Here is a 13,406-nt window from a genome sequence, read left to right on the forward strand (position 1 = left end):
GAATTTCAGCATAGCAGTACCAGAACCTTCAGTTTGGCTGGGACAACAGGAGCTCATTCAGAAGGGACTAGTGACAACTGAAAATTGTGGAATCTATCATACTGTACTCCAGTGCAAAAATTCCTCTCATGGTTTTCTTTCCATAACTGGGCCTTAAGTCCCAACAACGAGAGAACATCAGTTTCTTCCCACACACTAACTTCTCTGGAATCCTGGGTGACAGATGCTTCTGTGCACACATGGTTAACTGGAGGAAATTCATTAGTGGTTTCGCTCCTGCTGTTTTACCCAATACCTCTTCTGCTTACTTCAATTTAGTTGGATGGTTCTGCAGATAAATACTGAAGAAATAAAGTACTATTGCATTTCTGTCTCCACCTGCTGAATGCATGCAAAACGCTTCAAATCATCAGGACAGATGTATTAGATATATTTTATAGGCAAAGACCATGAGGTTCAGAGAGGCAAAGCAACTTGCCAAAGGACACTCTGATAGTAAGTTGAAAGGCACAATTGAAATCCATGTTTGTTTCAATTATTTCAAAAATACAGCACTGTCTCCCAAGAAGCCGGAATCTGAGGCAAAACACAATTGCCAGCATACAAAAATGATACATTCTTTGTGGCTGGAAAGAGAACACTTCCTAAAATAAAAAAGGGGACAAAGAAGAAACACATGGGATAGAAAAAAAGAGGAGACACCAGAGGTCATTGTGAGCTACGCCCTGGTCTTGCAAGGAAGGATGAAAAAACATGGGTCTGGGAGGTGGGTTGGAGCTAATTCTTGGCCAGAGAAGGGGGAAAAGTTTCTGAGCAGGAACCTAAAACAGGACTGAGAAAGGAGCGTGCAAGTGAGCACCTGTCCAGTCTGGACTGCCCTCCTTACCTGCCATGAAACCAGTCCTGGCACATGTCACACTCGATCATGAAGCGGGTCACATCATAAGGCAGCCGGCAGAGGCAATACACTGGTACTGAGGCCATCTTCGCCCGGCCTTGGAGCGCTCTGCGGCGGGCCAGGTTCGTAGCGTCAAGAGAAGCAGGAGGCAGCACCACGCGTCCTTTCTGGACGATAGCTGGGCACAAACAACACTTTTTACCGAATGAATCAGGTCCCCCAGGGTACCAACCCTCAGTTCACAAATGGGCAGTTAGTGCTGCCGGGATGCAACACAGCTGGTGTGGCTGTAGGGGGCAATCAGAGAAAAGTCCACCGGCCACCAGAATGTTTTTAACAAATAAAGGACGGCATTTGGCCGTCGAGGTTTCTCCCCCGCCCCCCAGCTCCATCGGCCCCCTGAGTCAGTGATAACTTCTTTCCGGGTTTCAGGGAAATATCTGACGCCTTTTCAGGAAGCTTCTTTAATCCCTTACTGAACCCTCTCCTTGCTAGCAACCTTGCTTCCCAGGGCTCTCTTTATTATGACGCAAACCAGAGGCAAAATAAATAGGCTGGGGTACCTTAGAAAAAGCCCTTTCTCTCACTCCCAAAATAGGGGCAACTAGAGAGAGATGAGGGATCCCTGGAAGTCGCCTCAGATTACTCGAGAATCACCTCGATGCCTTCAGGAACAAGGCAGACAAGACTAGGCGCCCAACTCAAATCACAGTTCTGGGGTCGTGCTGAGAGTTGAAATGGTCTTCTCCTTCACTTTCAAAATCATTCCATCCCCAACCAGTCAGTAGTCTCATCACCCCAACAAATTAAATAAATCTCAATTCTAGAAAAGATCAGATCGTCCTCTACTTCGAAGACGACAGGGCTCCGAGTTGCACCCCCAAAACTAAAAAGGATCTCCTCTAAACCCCTGAAACTGACTAGAATTTCTTCACACTCCCGCAACTAAGCAAGGATCTCACCCGCCCCCCCCCTCCGGCTCGGGAACGGACAGGCATCTCCTCACAGCCCCCTCAGAGTGACGAGGACTCCCCTGTCCCCCCAAACTGACAGAGATCTCATCACAGATCTCAAGACTGACAGGAATATTCTTGCAGCCCCCGAAACTTACGAGATCTCTTCACACCGCCCAAAATGACAGGAACCTCCTCACGCCCCAAACCTGACAAGAATGGCTTTTGCCCTGAACCCTACAGGGACCTCCTCATCTGCAAAGCTACAGGGATCGCTCACACTAGCGGAGTTCTGTTCCACCGACGCGCCGGCTGCCGGGCTTGCTCCGGAGCGCCTCAGCACCTAGCTCAGCGGAGGATCGGCAAGCAGTTCCGGCCCCACCGGCGGCGCGCGCCGAATTCTGGGATCGTCACGGCAACGCTGCGAATCTTGCTAGCCTTCCCCCAGAACCACCCGCTGGGTTGCGCGGCCCTGGGCGCCCGGCGGTACTTCAGAGCAGCCTTCTCCACGGTTTTGCCCCGAGCCCGGTTGTTAGGGCCTACTGGAGCCCGCAGCTCGGGCCTAGTCCGGCGGCCGCCCGGGGAGCGGGCAAACGGCGTCGTCCCTGGGCCGGCTGGAGATCGCTGCGAGCAAAGCAAGAGAAATGAGAATAACCGGCGGCCAGGTCGGAGGAAAAACTGCCGGAAAAGCTGCCGGGAGAAACCCGGTGGCGACGGTAGGCAATTCGAAGTAGTCAATAAAGTTTATTCAAAACAAGGAGGAAGTTGAAGCGGAGAGGGGAGGAGAAATATGGGGTAAACAGCTACCATGTTGAGAGTGGCGGCGCCGCCGCGGGGAGGCTACCAGACCGCCATCTTATGAGGGCTGGGCACACGAGGTAACCGCGACAGAGGCGGGGAAGGGAGGCCAGCGGCTCCCGCGTGACGCCAGCAGAGGCGGGGCGCCACCTTGAGAAAGGGGGACGGGATTCGGCTACCTTTGGACCCGCTCGTTTCTTCTAGGTACCCAATCAAGGCTGAGGACCTTAAGCTACCATCTTAGGCGAGGCAGTCACTTGGCTCCATTTTGAGTGGGGCCAGAGCCTTCCAAGCCTTCCTCCTCCTCCGGGCCAACAGGGAGTTAAGCACCCTCCTTCCTCCTCCCCCGTCACCCCCCCCCCCCCCCCCCCCCACACCCCCACTGTCCCTCCACCCCTCCTCTCCTACTTCCTCCTCCTCCTCCGCAGCCTTCTCGTCCTATGAGAGGAGGTGAACTCAGTGACTGCAAACTGCAAAGCTAATGGGTCGCCGCGGGGGCGGGCTTCGGCCAGGATAGAGATGGAGTACTCACAGTAGCTCCCGTTTGTTGAGCATTCTGTGGCTGGTCTCTTTTGCATGGTCTCCGAATCGTTTATTCTTCACCCTACAAGGAAAGCTCTGTTCAAGTGAAGACATGGGTTTAAGGACGCCAAGTGGCTTCAGTATCAGAGCTGGGAAGTTGAACTTTGCACCCTCTACTACCCCCTCTCCCACCCCACCCCCCCGCCCCGAGTTGTCTCTTGTCGGTCCCTCAGTCGGTCCCTTGGTCCTAGTCCCTCCGTAAAGCTTTTGTGTACTTCCCAGCTCCCTCTGAACTCTCTATTCTTTGACCCCACCATTTCAGTTCAGTTTGGTTCAGATACTGTGCCATGATTTTTATGCACAAGTCCCAGTGTTTTCTGACTAGCCTGAGAGTGGGTGGGAGAAGAGGTTGAATGAATGGAACTCCACAGACATAGAAGATGGCGCTGGTGTTCTCTGACATTCTAGAATATTCTCTAGGAATCCTTTTACTATTTCATTTTTTAAAGGGCACCACCACTTTAAACAAGAAAATGTGTGTATGCACATCAATTTCCTAAGTGATGGTGGCTTAGACCGTGGGGATACCATGATGAAGAGGGACTCCAGTGGGGAAATTGCCAGCCAGTGCAGAAGACAAACATGCAAACCAACAATTGGGATTGCAAGGTCCAGTAAGCATATATCTACCTCTTGCAAAGTGCAAAATAAAGTCATGAAAGTGCCTCAGAAGCAACTTGGTGCTGTCAAGGAAGGTTTCAGGGAGACCTGAAGGCTATATAAGAGTTCACTGAAGGATCAACATGTACAAATGCATGGAGGCACACGGAAAAACATTTACAAAAAGAAGTTAAATGTTATATTTTATCCTGTAAACAATAACAAACCACTAAAGGTTTTTGAGCAAAAGCAACTCAAAAGTCACATTTGCATCTGAGCCAGGGGAAAATTCAGGATTAGTGGGACCTGAAGCTTATACAGTTTGTGAGGTAGGTCTTTAAGAAAAGAATAGAGGGGTGCATGGGTGGCTTGGTCGGTTGGGCGTCCGACTTTGGCTCAGATCATGATCTCACCATTTGTGAGTTTGAGCCCCACATAGGGCTCTATGCTGACATCTCAGAGCCTGGAACCTGCTTCGGATTCTGTGTCTCATTCTCTCTCTCCCCTCCCCCATTTGTGCTCAGTCTCTCTCTGTCTCTCAAAAATAAATAAATGTAAAAAAAAATTTTTTAAGAAAAGAATATGGACTTGTGAATACAAAATTAGGCTCAAAGGTAGAGTATTTCTAGAAGCTATTCCTACACCTAGGTAATAACTATAAAGAAGAGATACAAACCATATAGAAATGTCTCACTAAAATGAAACTAAATGTATCCCCCCTTCAATCAACTTCCATTCAGCTGGATCTCAAAAATGTCTGAAGCAGCTCCAACACCACCTAATACAAGAGAAAATGTGACTAGGGAAACTAGTGGAAGGGGACAGTGGTTTTAATCAATTGTGGTTTAAATATATTCTGCAAACTTTATAAAAACATATGACCATGTGACCATATGACAAGTGACATGCCCTGCAGCTAAAGCTTTCTTAGCTTAAGGGGGAGGGGGGGTGGCTGACTTTGGCCACACATATAATAAAATTGGAAAGACACAGATAAGATTAACATGGCCCCTGCACAAAGATGACATACAATGTTGTGAAGCCTTACATAATAAAAAGGAAAAAAAGGGAAGACAGGAGGGAGGAGGCTGTTGCATTAGTAATGAAACAAAGATGAGGCCTGAATCAGGATAGCTGCAACATAGGTAGAAAAGGATTAGATAAGTGGGATATTTTGGATGTTGAATAGGCAGGGCTTGGGAACTCATTGAAAATAGGTGAATGAGTGAAGGGAGTGTGAGTTCATTTCTGGGTTGGGTGTCAAGAGTGGATGATGGTGCCATTGACTGAACTGGAGTGTACGGAAGGAAAAGCAGGTTTGGTGGGGAAGAAGAGACTAAATTCAGTTTGGAGCACATTGAGTTAAAGTGTGTTTGAAACATTAATTCACTCACCCAGAAATTCTTTCTTGAGCATCTAGTATGCTCCAGGCACCATATTAGGTGCTGAGGATGTAGTGGTAACCCAGGTAAGATCCCGACCTTCATGGAGCTGCCATTCTACTGGGGGGATCAGTCAATAATCAAACAAATACAGTTTCATTCATGTATTTATATTTACCAGGCAGTGTTCTAAGCACTGGGGACTCAAGGGCAAACAAAACAGACAAGTTCCCTGCCTTCCTGTGATTCACATTCCAGCTAGGGAAACAAGCAACAAAATGAGTCAAGAGAATCTCAGTGAGTGCTATGAGTTGCAGTGAGTGCTATGAGAAAAATAAAGCAAGTTATGAGATAGAGAAAGATCTGGATAGAAGTTAGTCTGTTTTAAATAGTCAAGGCCTCTTGTAGAAGGTGGTGTGTAATCTGAGACCTGAATAATATGAAGTAACCAGGGACAGGGCAGAAAGAATAAAATGTGCAAAAGTCCTGGGGCACCTGGGTGGCTCAGTTGGTTAAGCATCCGACTTCGGCTCAGGTCATGATCTCGTGGTTCGTGAGTTTGAGCTCTGCACCAGGCTCTCTGCTGACAGCCTGCTTCGGATTCTGTGTCTCCCTCTCTCTCTGCCCCTCCCCCACTCACACTCTGTGTCTCTCTCTCTCTCTCCTTCAAAAATAAATAAACATTAAACAAAAAATTGTTTTAAAAAGTGCAAAAGTCCTAATGTGGTGGGGTAGGGGGCAGTTCAGGGCATTCCGTCAAAAACACTTCCTAAACATTTATTATGGACTGGACTGGATATAGGTGGTGATTGGGGTGGGGTCTCCAGTCATAAATAAAAGAGACCCTGTGTTTACCCTTAAAGAGTATACAGTCTAATGAGGGAGTCAGGTTTCAATGAACAACACAAGGCTGAAAAAAGTCAAACCCTAAGTGCTGCCTACAGGCATCAGCAACATGTGTAGGAACAAAGAGCTATAATGAATTCAAACATGTTCATTTGGTATGTTGCAAAAGCCTTCACAGGAGGTGGCATTTGACCCATGTATAGTAGTACTCATCCCTGAAAGTTCTTCCCTAGTGTTCTTGGGAGGTGGGATGGAGATGCTAAAGATAATGGGAAAGGCAAAGCTGATGGAGGTGAATCTGACGCAGATTTTGCTGACAAAGGAGCTCTTGGCACTGCTACGGATAGGAGGAAGCTGGCTGCTGCCCTAGAAATGTGTGCTCTGGTTATGTCCTTCATAGCATCAGTGCAAGATGTGAACTGGCTACCATAGAAGGAGGCTGCTCTGGAAACTTTCCTCCCCTACCCCACCTCCATTTAATGGTTACAAACATTTCTTTTTAATTACAGAAACAATAGTAAATGAATTCCCATTGTAAACATGCAAACAGGCTGAAGATACCACCACTCAATCTCTGTTTACTTCCTTAAGGGGAACTTCAATGGCCTCTTTTCCAATTCATCTCTTTGCATATAATATGTACATATGAGATGAAAAGTGATGAGGGCTAAAGTGGACTATAAAGTAAATGAGAAAGAAGGAGGGAAGTGGGAAAAATTGCATGAGGAAGAACAAGTGTGCTCCAAAACAGATTGGGAAGTACAAGTACAGTGAAAACAAAAGAAAAATAATAACACATAACATTATCTGAGGATTTACTATATGTTAAGCACTATTCTAGGCTCTTTACATGCACACATTAACTCAGTCCTTAAAGCAACATTATGAGGGAAGTACTAGTACTATCCCCATTTTAAGTGTAAGGAGTACAGGCATACCTTGAAAATATTGCAGGTTAAGTTCCAGAACCCTGCAATAAAGTGAATATCACAACTGAAATTTTTGGTTTCGCAGTGCATATAAAAGTTATGTTTACACAATATTATAGTCTATTACGTGTGCAATAGCATTATGTATAAAAAAACCAACAGAGATACCTCAATTTAAAAATACTTTAAGGGGGCGCATGGGTGGCTCAGTCGGTTAAGTGGCTGACTTTGGCTCAGGTCTCACGGTCCGTGGGTTCGAGCCCCGCGTCGGGCTCTGTGCTGACAGCTGGGAGCCTGGAGCCTGCTTCGGATTCTGGGTCTCCTTCTCTCTCTGCCCCTCCCCTGCTCATGCTCTGTCTCTCTCTGTCTCAAAAATAAATAAAAACATTAAAAAAATTAAAAATAAATAAAAATACTTTATTGTTGGGGCCCCTGACTGGCTCAATTAGTAGATCATGAGACTCTTGATCTTGGGGTCATGAGTTCAAGCCCCACATTGGGCGTAGAGCTGAATTAAAAAAATTACTTTGTTGCTAAAAATTGCTAACAATCATCTGAGCTTTCAACAAATTATAATATTTTTGATGGTGGAAAGTTTTGCTTCAATGTTGATGGCTGCTGGCTGATCAGGGTGGTAGATGCTGAAGGCTGGGGTGGTAGTAGCAATATCTTAAAATAAGGCAACAATGAAGTTTGTCACATTGACTCTTCCTTTCAGGAATGATTCCTCTGTAGCATATGGTGCCATTCAATAGCATTTTACTCACAGTAAAATTTCTTTCAAAAGTGGAGTCAATCCCAGGGCACCTGGGTTCTTCAGTCCAACTCTTGGTTTCAGCTCAGGTCATGATCATGGTTCATGAGTTCAAGCCCCACATCAGGCTTTGTGCTGACAGTGTGGAGCCTGCTTGGGATTCTCTCTCTCTCTCTCTCTCTCTCTCTCTCTCTCTCTCTTTCTCTCCCCCTTTCTCTCCCCCTTTCTCTCTCTCTCTCCCCCTTTCTCCCCCCCACCCCTCCCACACTCTAAATAAATAAATAAATAAATAAAGTGGAGTCAATCCCTCAAACCCTGCCATTGCATATCAACTATGTTTATGTAATATTCTAAACTCTTTGTTGTCATTGCAACAATCTTCACAGTATCTTCACCAGGAGTAGATTCCATCTCAGGAAACTACTTTCTTTGCTCATCCATAAGAGGGAACTCCTCACCCGTTAATTTTATCATGAGATCACAGCAATTCAGTCACATCTTCAGGCTCCACTCCCAATTCTAATTCTCTTGCTGTTTCTACCACATCTGTAAGAACTTCCGCTGCTGAAGTCTTGAACACCTCAAAATCAAAAGTCATCCATGATGTTTGTTTTTAAATAGTGTGCATTTTACTTAAAACCAACCAAGCACTAATAAAAATATATCACTGCAGCTGTGATTCCACATCAAACCTTAACAGTAAGAACTAGGCATTTAATTCATTCTTCACATCATGTGCTGGGCCTGGCAGAGGACACCCACCTCCACCAGAGCCTTAGAGGAAGAATGAGACCCATGGTGGACAGGGCTCAGGTGGCAGGCACCCTGCCCCTCTCTGAGCTTGTGAAGGGAAGGGGCCATGGTGTGCAGCTCTGGTTGTCTGCTCTGCACTCCTCCTGGGCCACTGAGGTGGACCCTGATCTGCAACTCCTTAGTGGCAGTGAATGGAGGGGAAGGGGTGGAGAATCATCTGGAGCTGTGCAGACCAGATGAGTCCTCCTTTCTCCTTCAGTGTCTCTAAAATCCCCACAGAGGATTTGATGGCCATTGCAGGGTTCTACTTACAGGCACAAGCCCATGAAGCAGTCACCTTTTCTTTGGCTATAGAGGAATCAAGATTCTGAGAGGGAAAATTCTTTTCTTGGAATCAACTTCTTCTAAACTCTTGTTAATGTTGGTATGTTGACTTCTTCCCATGAATCATGAATGTTCTTTTTTTTTAACATTTATTTTTGAAAGCGGGGACAGAGGATCCAAAGCAGGCACTGTGCTGACAGCAGTGAGCCTGATGCAGGGCTTAGAGTCACAAACTGCAGGATCAGTGAAGTCAGACACTGAGCTGAAGTCAGACACTTAACCAACTGAGCCACCCAGGTGCCCCATGAATGTTCTTAATGGCATTTAGAATAGTGAATCCTTTCTGGAAGGTTTTTTAATTTTTTTTTAATGTTTATTTGTTTTTGAGAGAGAGACAGACACAGAGAGCACGAGTGGGGAGGGACAAAGAGAGAGGGAAACACAAAATCAGAAGCAGCCTCCAGGCTCTGAGCTGTCATCACAGAGCCCAACACAGGGCCCAAACCCACGAACAGTGAGACTATGACCTGAGTCAAAGTCCGACATTCAACCGACTGAGCCACCCAGGTGCCCCTGGAAGGTTTTTTATTTACTTTTCCCAGATCTATCAAAGGAATCACACTTACAGTTATACTGTTAGGAAATGTATTTCTTAAATAATGATATGAAAGTTGAAATTAGTCCTTGATTCATGGGCTACAGAATGGATGTTGTGTAGCAAGCATGAAAACAACATTAATCTTGTACATCTCTATCAGAAATCTTGGGTGACCAGGTGCATTGTCAGTAAGCAGTCATATTTGGAAAGGAATCTTTTTTCTGAGCAGTAGGTTTCCATAGTGGGCTTAAAATATTCAGTAAACCATGCATACAGATGTATTGTCATGCAGACTTTGTTCCATTTATAGAGCACAGGCAGAGTGGATTTAGCATAATTACTTTTTTTTTTTTAAGTAAAACCTATGCCCAATGTGGAGCTAAAACTCATGAACCTGAGATCAAGAGTCACATGCTTTACCAAATGCACCAGCCAGGCACCTCATTAAGGGGCCTAGGATTTTAAGAATGGTAGATGAGCACTGGCTTCAGCTTAAAGTCACCAGCTGCATTTGCCCCTAGCAAGAGTCAGTTTGTCCTTTGAAGCTTTGAAGCCAGGTATTGATTTCTCCTCTCTAGCTATGAAAGTCCTAAAGGGCATCTTCTTCCACTGGAAGGCCATTTTGTCTACATTGTGAATCTGTTGTTTAGTGTAGCCTCCTTCATGAACTATCTTAGCTAGATCTTCTGGATAACTTGCTGCAGCTTCTACATCAGCACCTGCTGCTTCACCTTGCACTTTTATGTTATTGAGATGTCTTTCCTTAAACATCATGAACCAATATCTGCTAGCTTCCAACTTTTCTTCTGCAGCTTTCTCACCTTTCTTAGCCTTCACACAATTGAGGAGAGGTAAGGCCTTGCTCTGGATTAGGCTTTGGCTTAAGGGAACGTTGTAGCTGGTTTGATCTTCTATCCAGACCACTAAACTTCCTCCATATCAGCAATAAGGCTGTTTTTGCTTTCTTATCATCTGTGTGTCCACTGGAGTAGTGTTATGCCCAGAATTCGTGATCCCCAAAGACCACCAGGGAGCCGAGTCCGATGCAAAAGCAAAAGAGCCTTTATTCGAGCTAGCTCGAGCTCAATCCCCTACCTGCACCCACGCAGCGGTGAGATACGGGGGAGAGAGAGTGAGTTTCAAAAGCACAAAGGTTTTATTGGGGTCTAGGGGCAGCTGGTGAGGTAATCACTGTGGCCTCGGCCGATTGGCTGGGGAAGGGTCGGAGTCCTGTTACTCAGGTCGCCAGGCGTGTTTTGATCAGGAAGTTTGAATGGATGAGCGGGAGGTTACTCAAGGGGAGGAGGCATGGTCAAGGTGGAGGACACAGAACAAGATGGAGTCCGCTGGCGTAGGTCTGCCCTTTCAGTAGCACTTATAATTTACTTCAAAAACTTTTCCTTTGCATTTACAACTTGACTGTTTGGTGCTAGAGGCCTAGCATTTGGCCTCTCTCAGCTTTTAACCTGTCTTCCTCACTACACTGAATCATTTTTAGTCTTTGATTTGAAGTGAAAGACATGTAACTCTTCCTTTCACTTGAACACCTAGAGGACATTGTAGGTTATTAACTAACCTAATATCAATATTGTTGTGTCTCAGGGGATAGGAAGGTATGTGCAAGAGTGAGAGAGATGGGGAATGGCTAGAGGGTGGAGCAAATAGAGCACACAATATTTATCAATTAAATTTCCTGTCTTATATGGGCACAGTTCATGGTGCCCCAAAACACTAACAACAGTAACATCAAAGATCACTAATAAGAAATCACCATAACAAATATAATAATAATGAAATTTGAAGTATTGTAAAAATTACCAAAATATGACACAGAGACACAAAGTGAGTAAATGATGTTGGAAAAAGGTGCAAATAGATTTGTTTGATGCAGGGTTGCTACAAACTTTCAATTTGTGAAAAAAAAAAAAAAGGAAAAAACAAGCAAACAAAACAAAACCCTACTATCTGCAAAACACAATAAAAAGAAGTATGCTTGCACCGAGACTTTAAATCACTTGCTCGAGATCATATAGCTAGTATGTATCCAAGCTGGGGTTCCTGGTAATACAAGTCCAGAGCCTAGGTTCTTCACCACTCCATTATTCCACTAGTACAGATTTTTTTTTACATTTTATTTATTTTTTTGAGAGAGACAGAGCACAAGTGGGGGAGGGACAGAGAGTGAGAGAGACACAGAATCTGAAACAGGCTCTGAGCTGTCAGCACAGAGCCCGACACGGGGCTCAAACTCACAAACCGTGAGATCATGACCTGAACCGAGGTCAGACGCTCAACCCACTGAGCCAGTCAGGTGCCCCTCCACTAGTATAGATTTAACAGCAACTGGTGTTTCTAAATTAGAATCAATGTAAGGGGGGAAGGTAATCAACCATTCTTTGCATATTGAATCACAGAAGCAAAAATAGGGTTTACACTCACTTGGAATAAAAACTAGCATGATGGTCCCTCGGGTGCCAAACTGGGTAGCTAAGAACACCAAACCATTTCTCCAGGGCTTACTTTAAGAATGTGCCTATTAAAAAAAAAAAAAAAAAAAAGAAAGAAAAAAAAAAAGAATGTGCCACCTGTGGGGAACTCTGCTCCCAGAGAGGGCTTCAGGCTTGGTTTAATGTTCTACTGTTACCCTCTTGACATTCTTCACATAAGACAAAGGATAAGAACCATATGATATTTCAATAGATGCAAATAAAGCATTTGACAAAGTATAACATCCATTACCATTAAAAGCCCTCCTTGAAAACAGTATAGAGGACAGCAGAGAATCTCTTGCTACAGAGATCAAGGGACTAAGGAACAGTCACAAGGAGCTGAAAAACGCTTTAAACGAAATGCAAAACAAAATGGAAACGACGACGGCTCGGATTGAAGAGGCAGAGGAGAGAATAGGAGAACTAGAAGATAAAGTTATGGAAAAAGAAGAAGCTGAGAGAAAGAGAGATAAAAAAATCCAGGAGTATGAGGGGAAAATTAGAGAACTAAGTGATACACTAAAAAGAAATAATATACGCATAATTGGTATTCCAGAGGAGGAAGAGAGAGGGAAAGGTGCTGAAGGGGTACTTGAAGAAATAATAGCTGAGAACTTCCCTGACCTGGGGAAGGAAAAAGGCATTGAAATCCAAGAGGCACAGAGAACTCCCTTCAGACGTAACTTGAATCGATCTTCTGCATGACATATCATAGTCAAACTGGCAAAATACAAGGATAAAGAGAAAATTCTGAAAGCAGCAAGGGATAAACGTGCCCTCACATATAAAGGGAGACCTATAAGACTCATGACTGATCTCTCTTTTGAAACTTGGCAGGCCAGAGAGGATTGGCACGAGATCTTTAATGTGCTGAACAAAAAAATATGCAGCTGAGAATCCTTTATCCAGCAAGTCTGAAATTTAGAAGAGAAGGAGAGATAAAGGTCTTCCCAAACAAACAAAAACTGAAGGAATTTGTCACCACTAAACCAGCCCTACAAGAGATCCTAAGGGGGATCCTGTGAGACAAAGTACCAGAGACATCACTACAAGCATAAATCATACAGACATCACAATGACTCTAAACCCGTATCTTTCTATAATAACAATGAATGTAAATGGATTAAATGTGCCAACCAAAAGACATAGGGTATCAGAATGGATTAAAAAAAACAAGACCCATCTATTTGCTGTCTACAAGAGACTCATTTTAGATCTGAGGACACCTTTAGATTGAGAGTGAGGGGATGGAGAACTATTTATCATGCTCCTGGAAGCCAAAAGAAAGCTGGAGTAGCCATACTTATATCAGACAAACTAGACTTTAAATTAAAGGCTGTAACAAGAGATGAAGAAGGGCATTATATAATAATCACAGGGTCTATCCACCAGGAAGAGCTAACAATTATAAATGTCTATGCGCCGAATACTGGAGCCCCCAAATATATAAAACAATTACTCATAAACATAAGCAACCTTATTGATAAGAATGTGGTAATT

The 13,406-nt window shown here is 44.6% G+C and overlaps 1 protein-coding gene and 1 non-coding gene across 4 annotated transcripts in view; one reads left to right on the plus strand and one right to left on the minus strand.

Annotated features, from left to right (window-relative positions):
- Window positions 1–2,797, minus strand: part of PHF8 (PHD finger protein 8) — a 94,242-nt gene extending 91,445 nt beyond the window's left edge. Inside the window, exons 1-2 of one of the 3 annotated variants that reach the window (XM_049644619.1) lie at window positions 2,132–2,797; window positions 887–1,076 (exon numbers count right to left, since the gene is read on the minus strand). In XM_049644619.1, the coding sequence (XP_049500576.1) occupies window positions 887–984 (98 nt within the window). In that variant the 5' untranslated portion in view covers window positions 985–1,076; window positions 2,132–2,797. Of the gene's footprint in view, window positions 1–886; window positions 1,077–2,009 lie in introns of all 3 variants that reach the window. The other 2 variants (XM_049644620.1, XM_049644621.1) reach the window with 2 other exon arrangements.
- A 1,982-nt stretch (window positions 2,798–4,779) lies between these two features.
- On the plus strand, window positions 4,780–4,887 carry LOC125932429 (U6 spliceosomal RNA). Its single transcript, XR_007460600.1, has one exon. It is a non-coding gene; the product is annotated as a U6 spliceosomal RNA (small nuclear RNA).
- Window positions 4,888–13,406: the final 8,519 nt, after the last annotated feature.

This window comes from Panthera uncia, chromosome X, assembly GCF_023721935.1.
Source record: "Panthera uncia isolate 11264 chromosome X, Puncia_PCG_1.0, whole genome shotgun sequence".
Taxonomy (NCBI): Eukaryota; Metazoa; Chordata; class Mammalia; order Carnivora; family Felidae; genus Panthera; species Panthera uncia.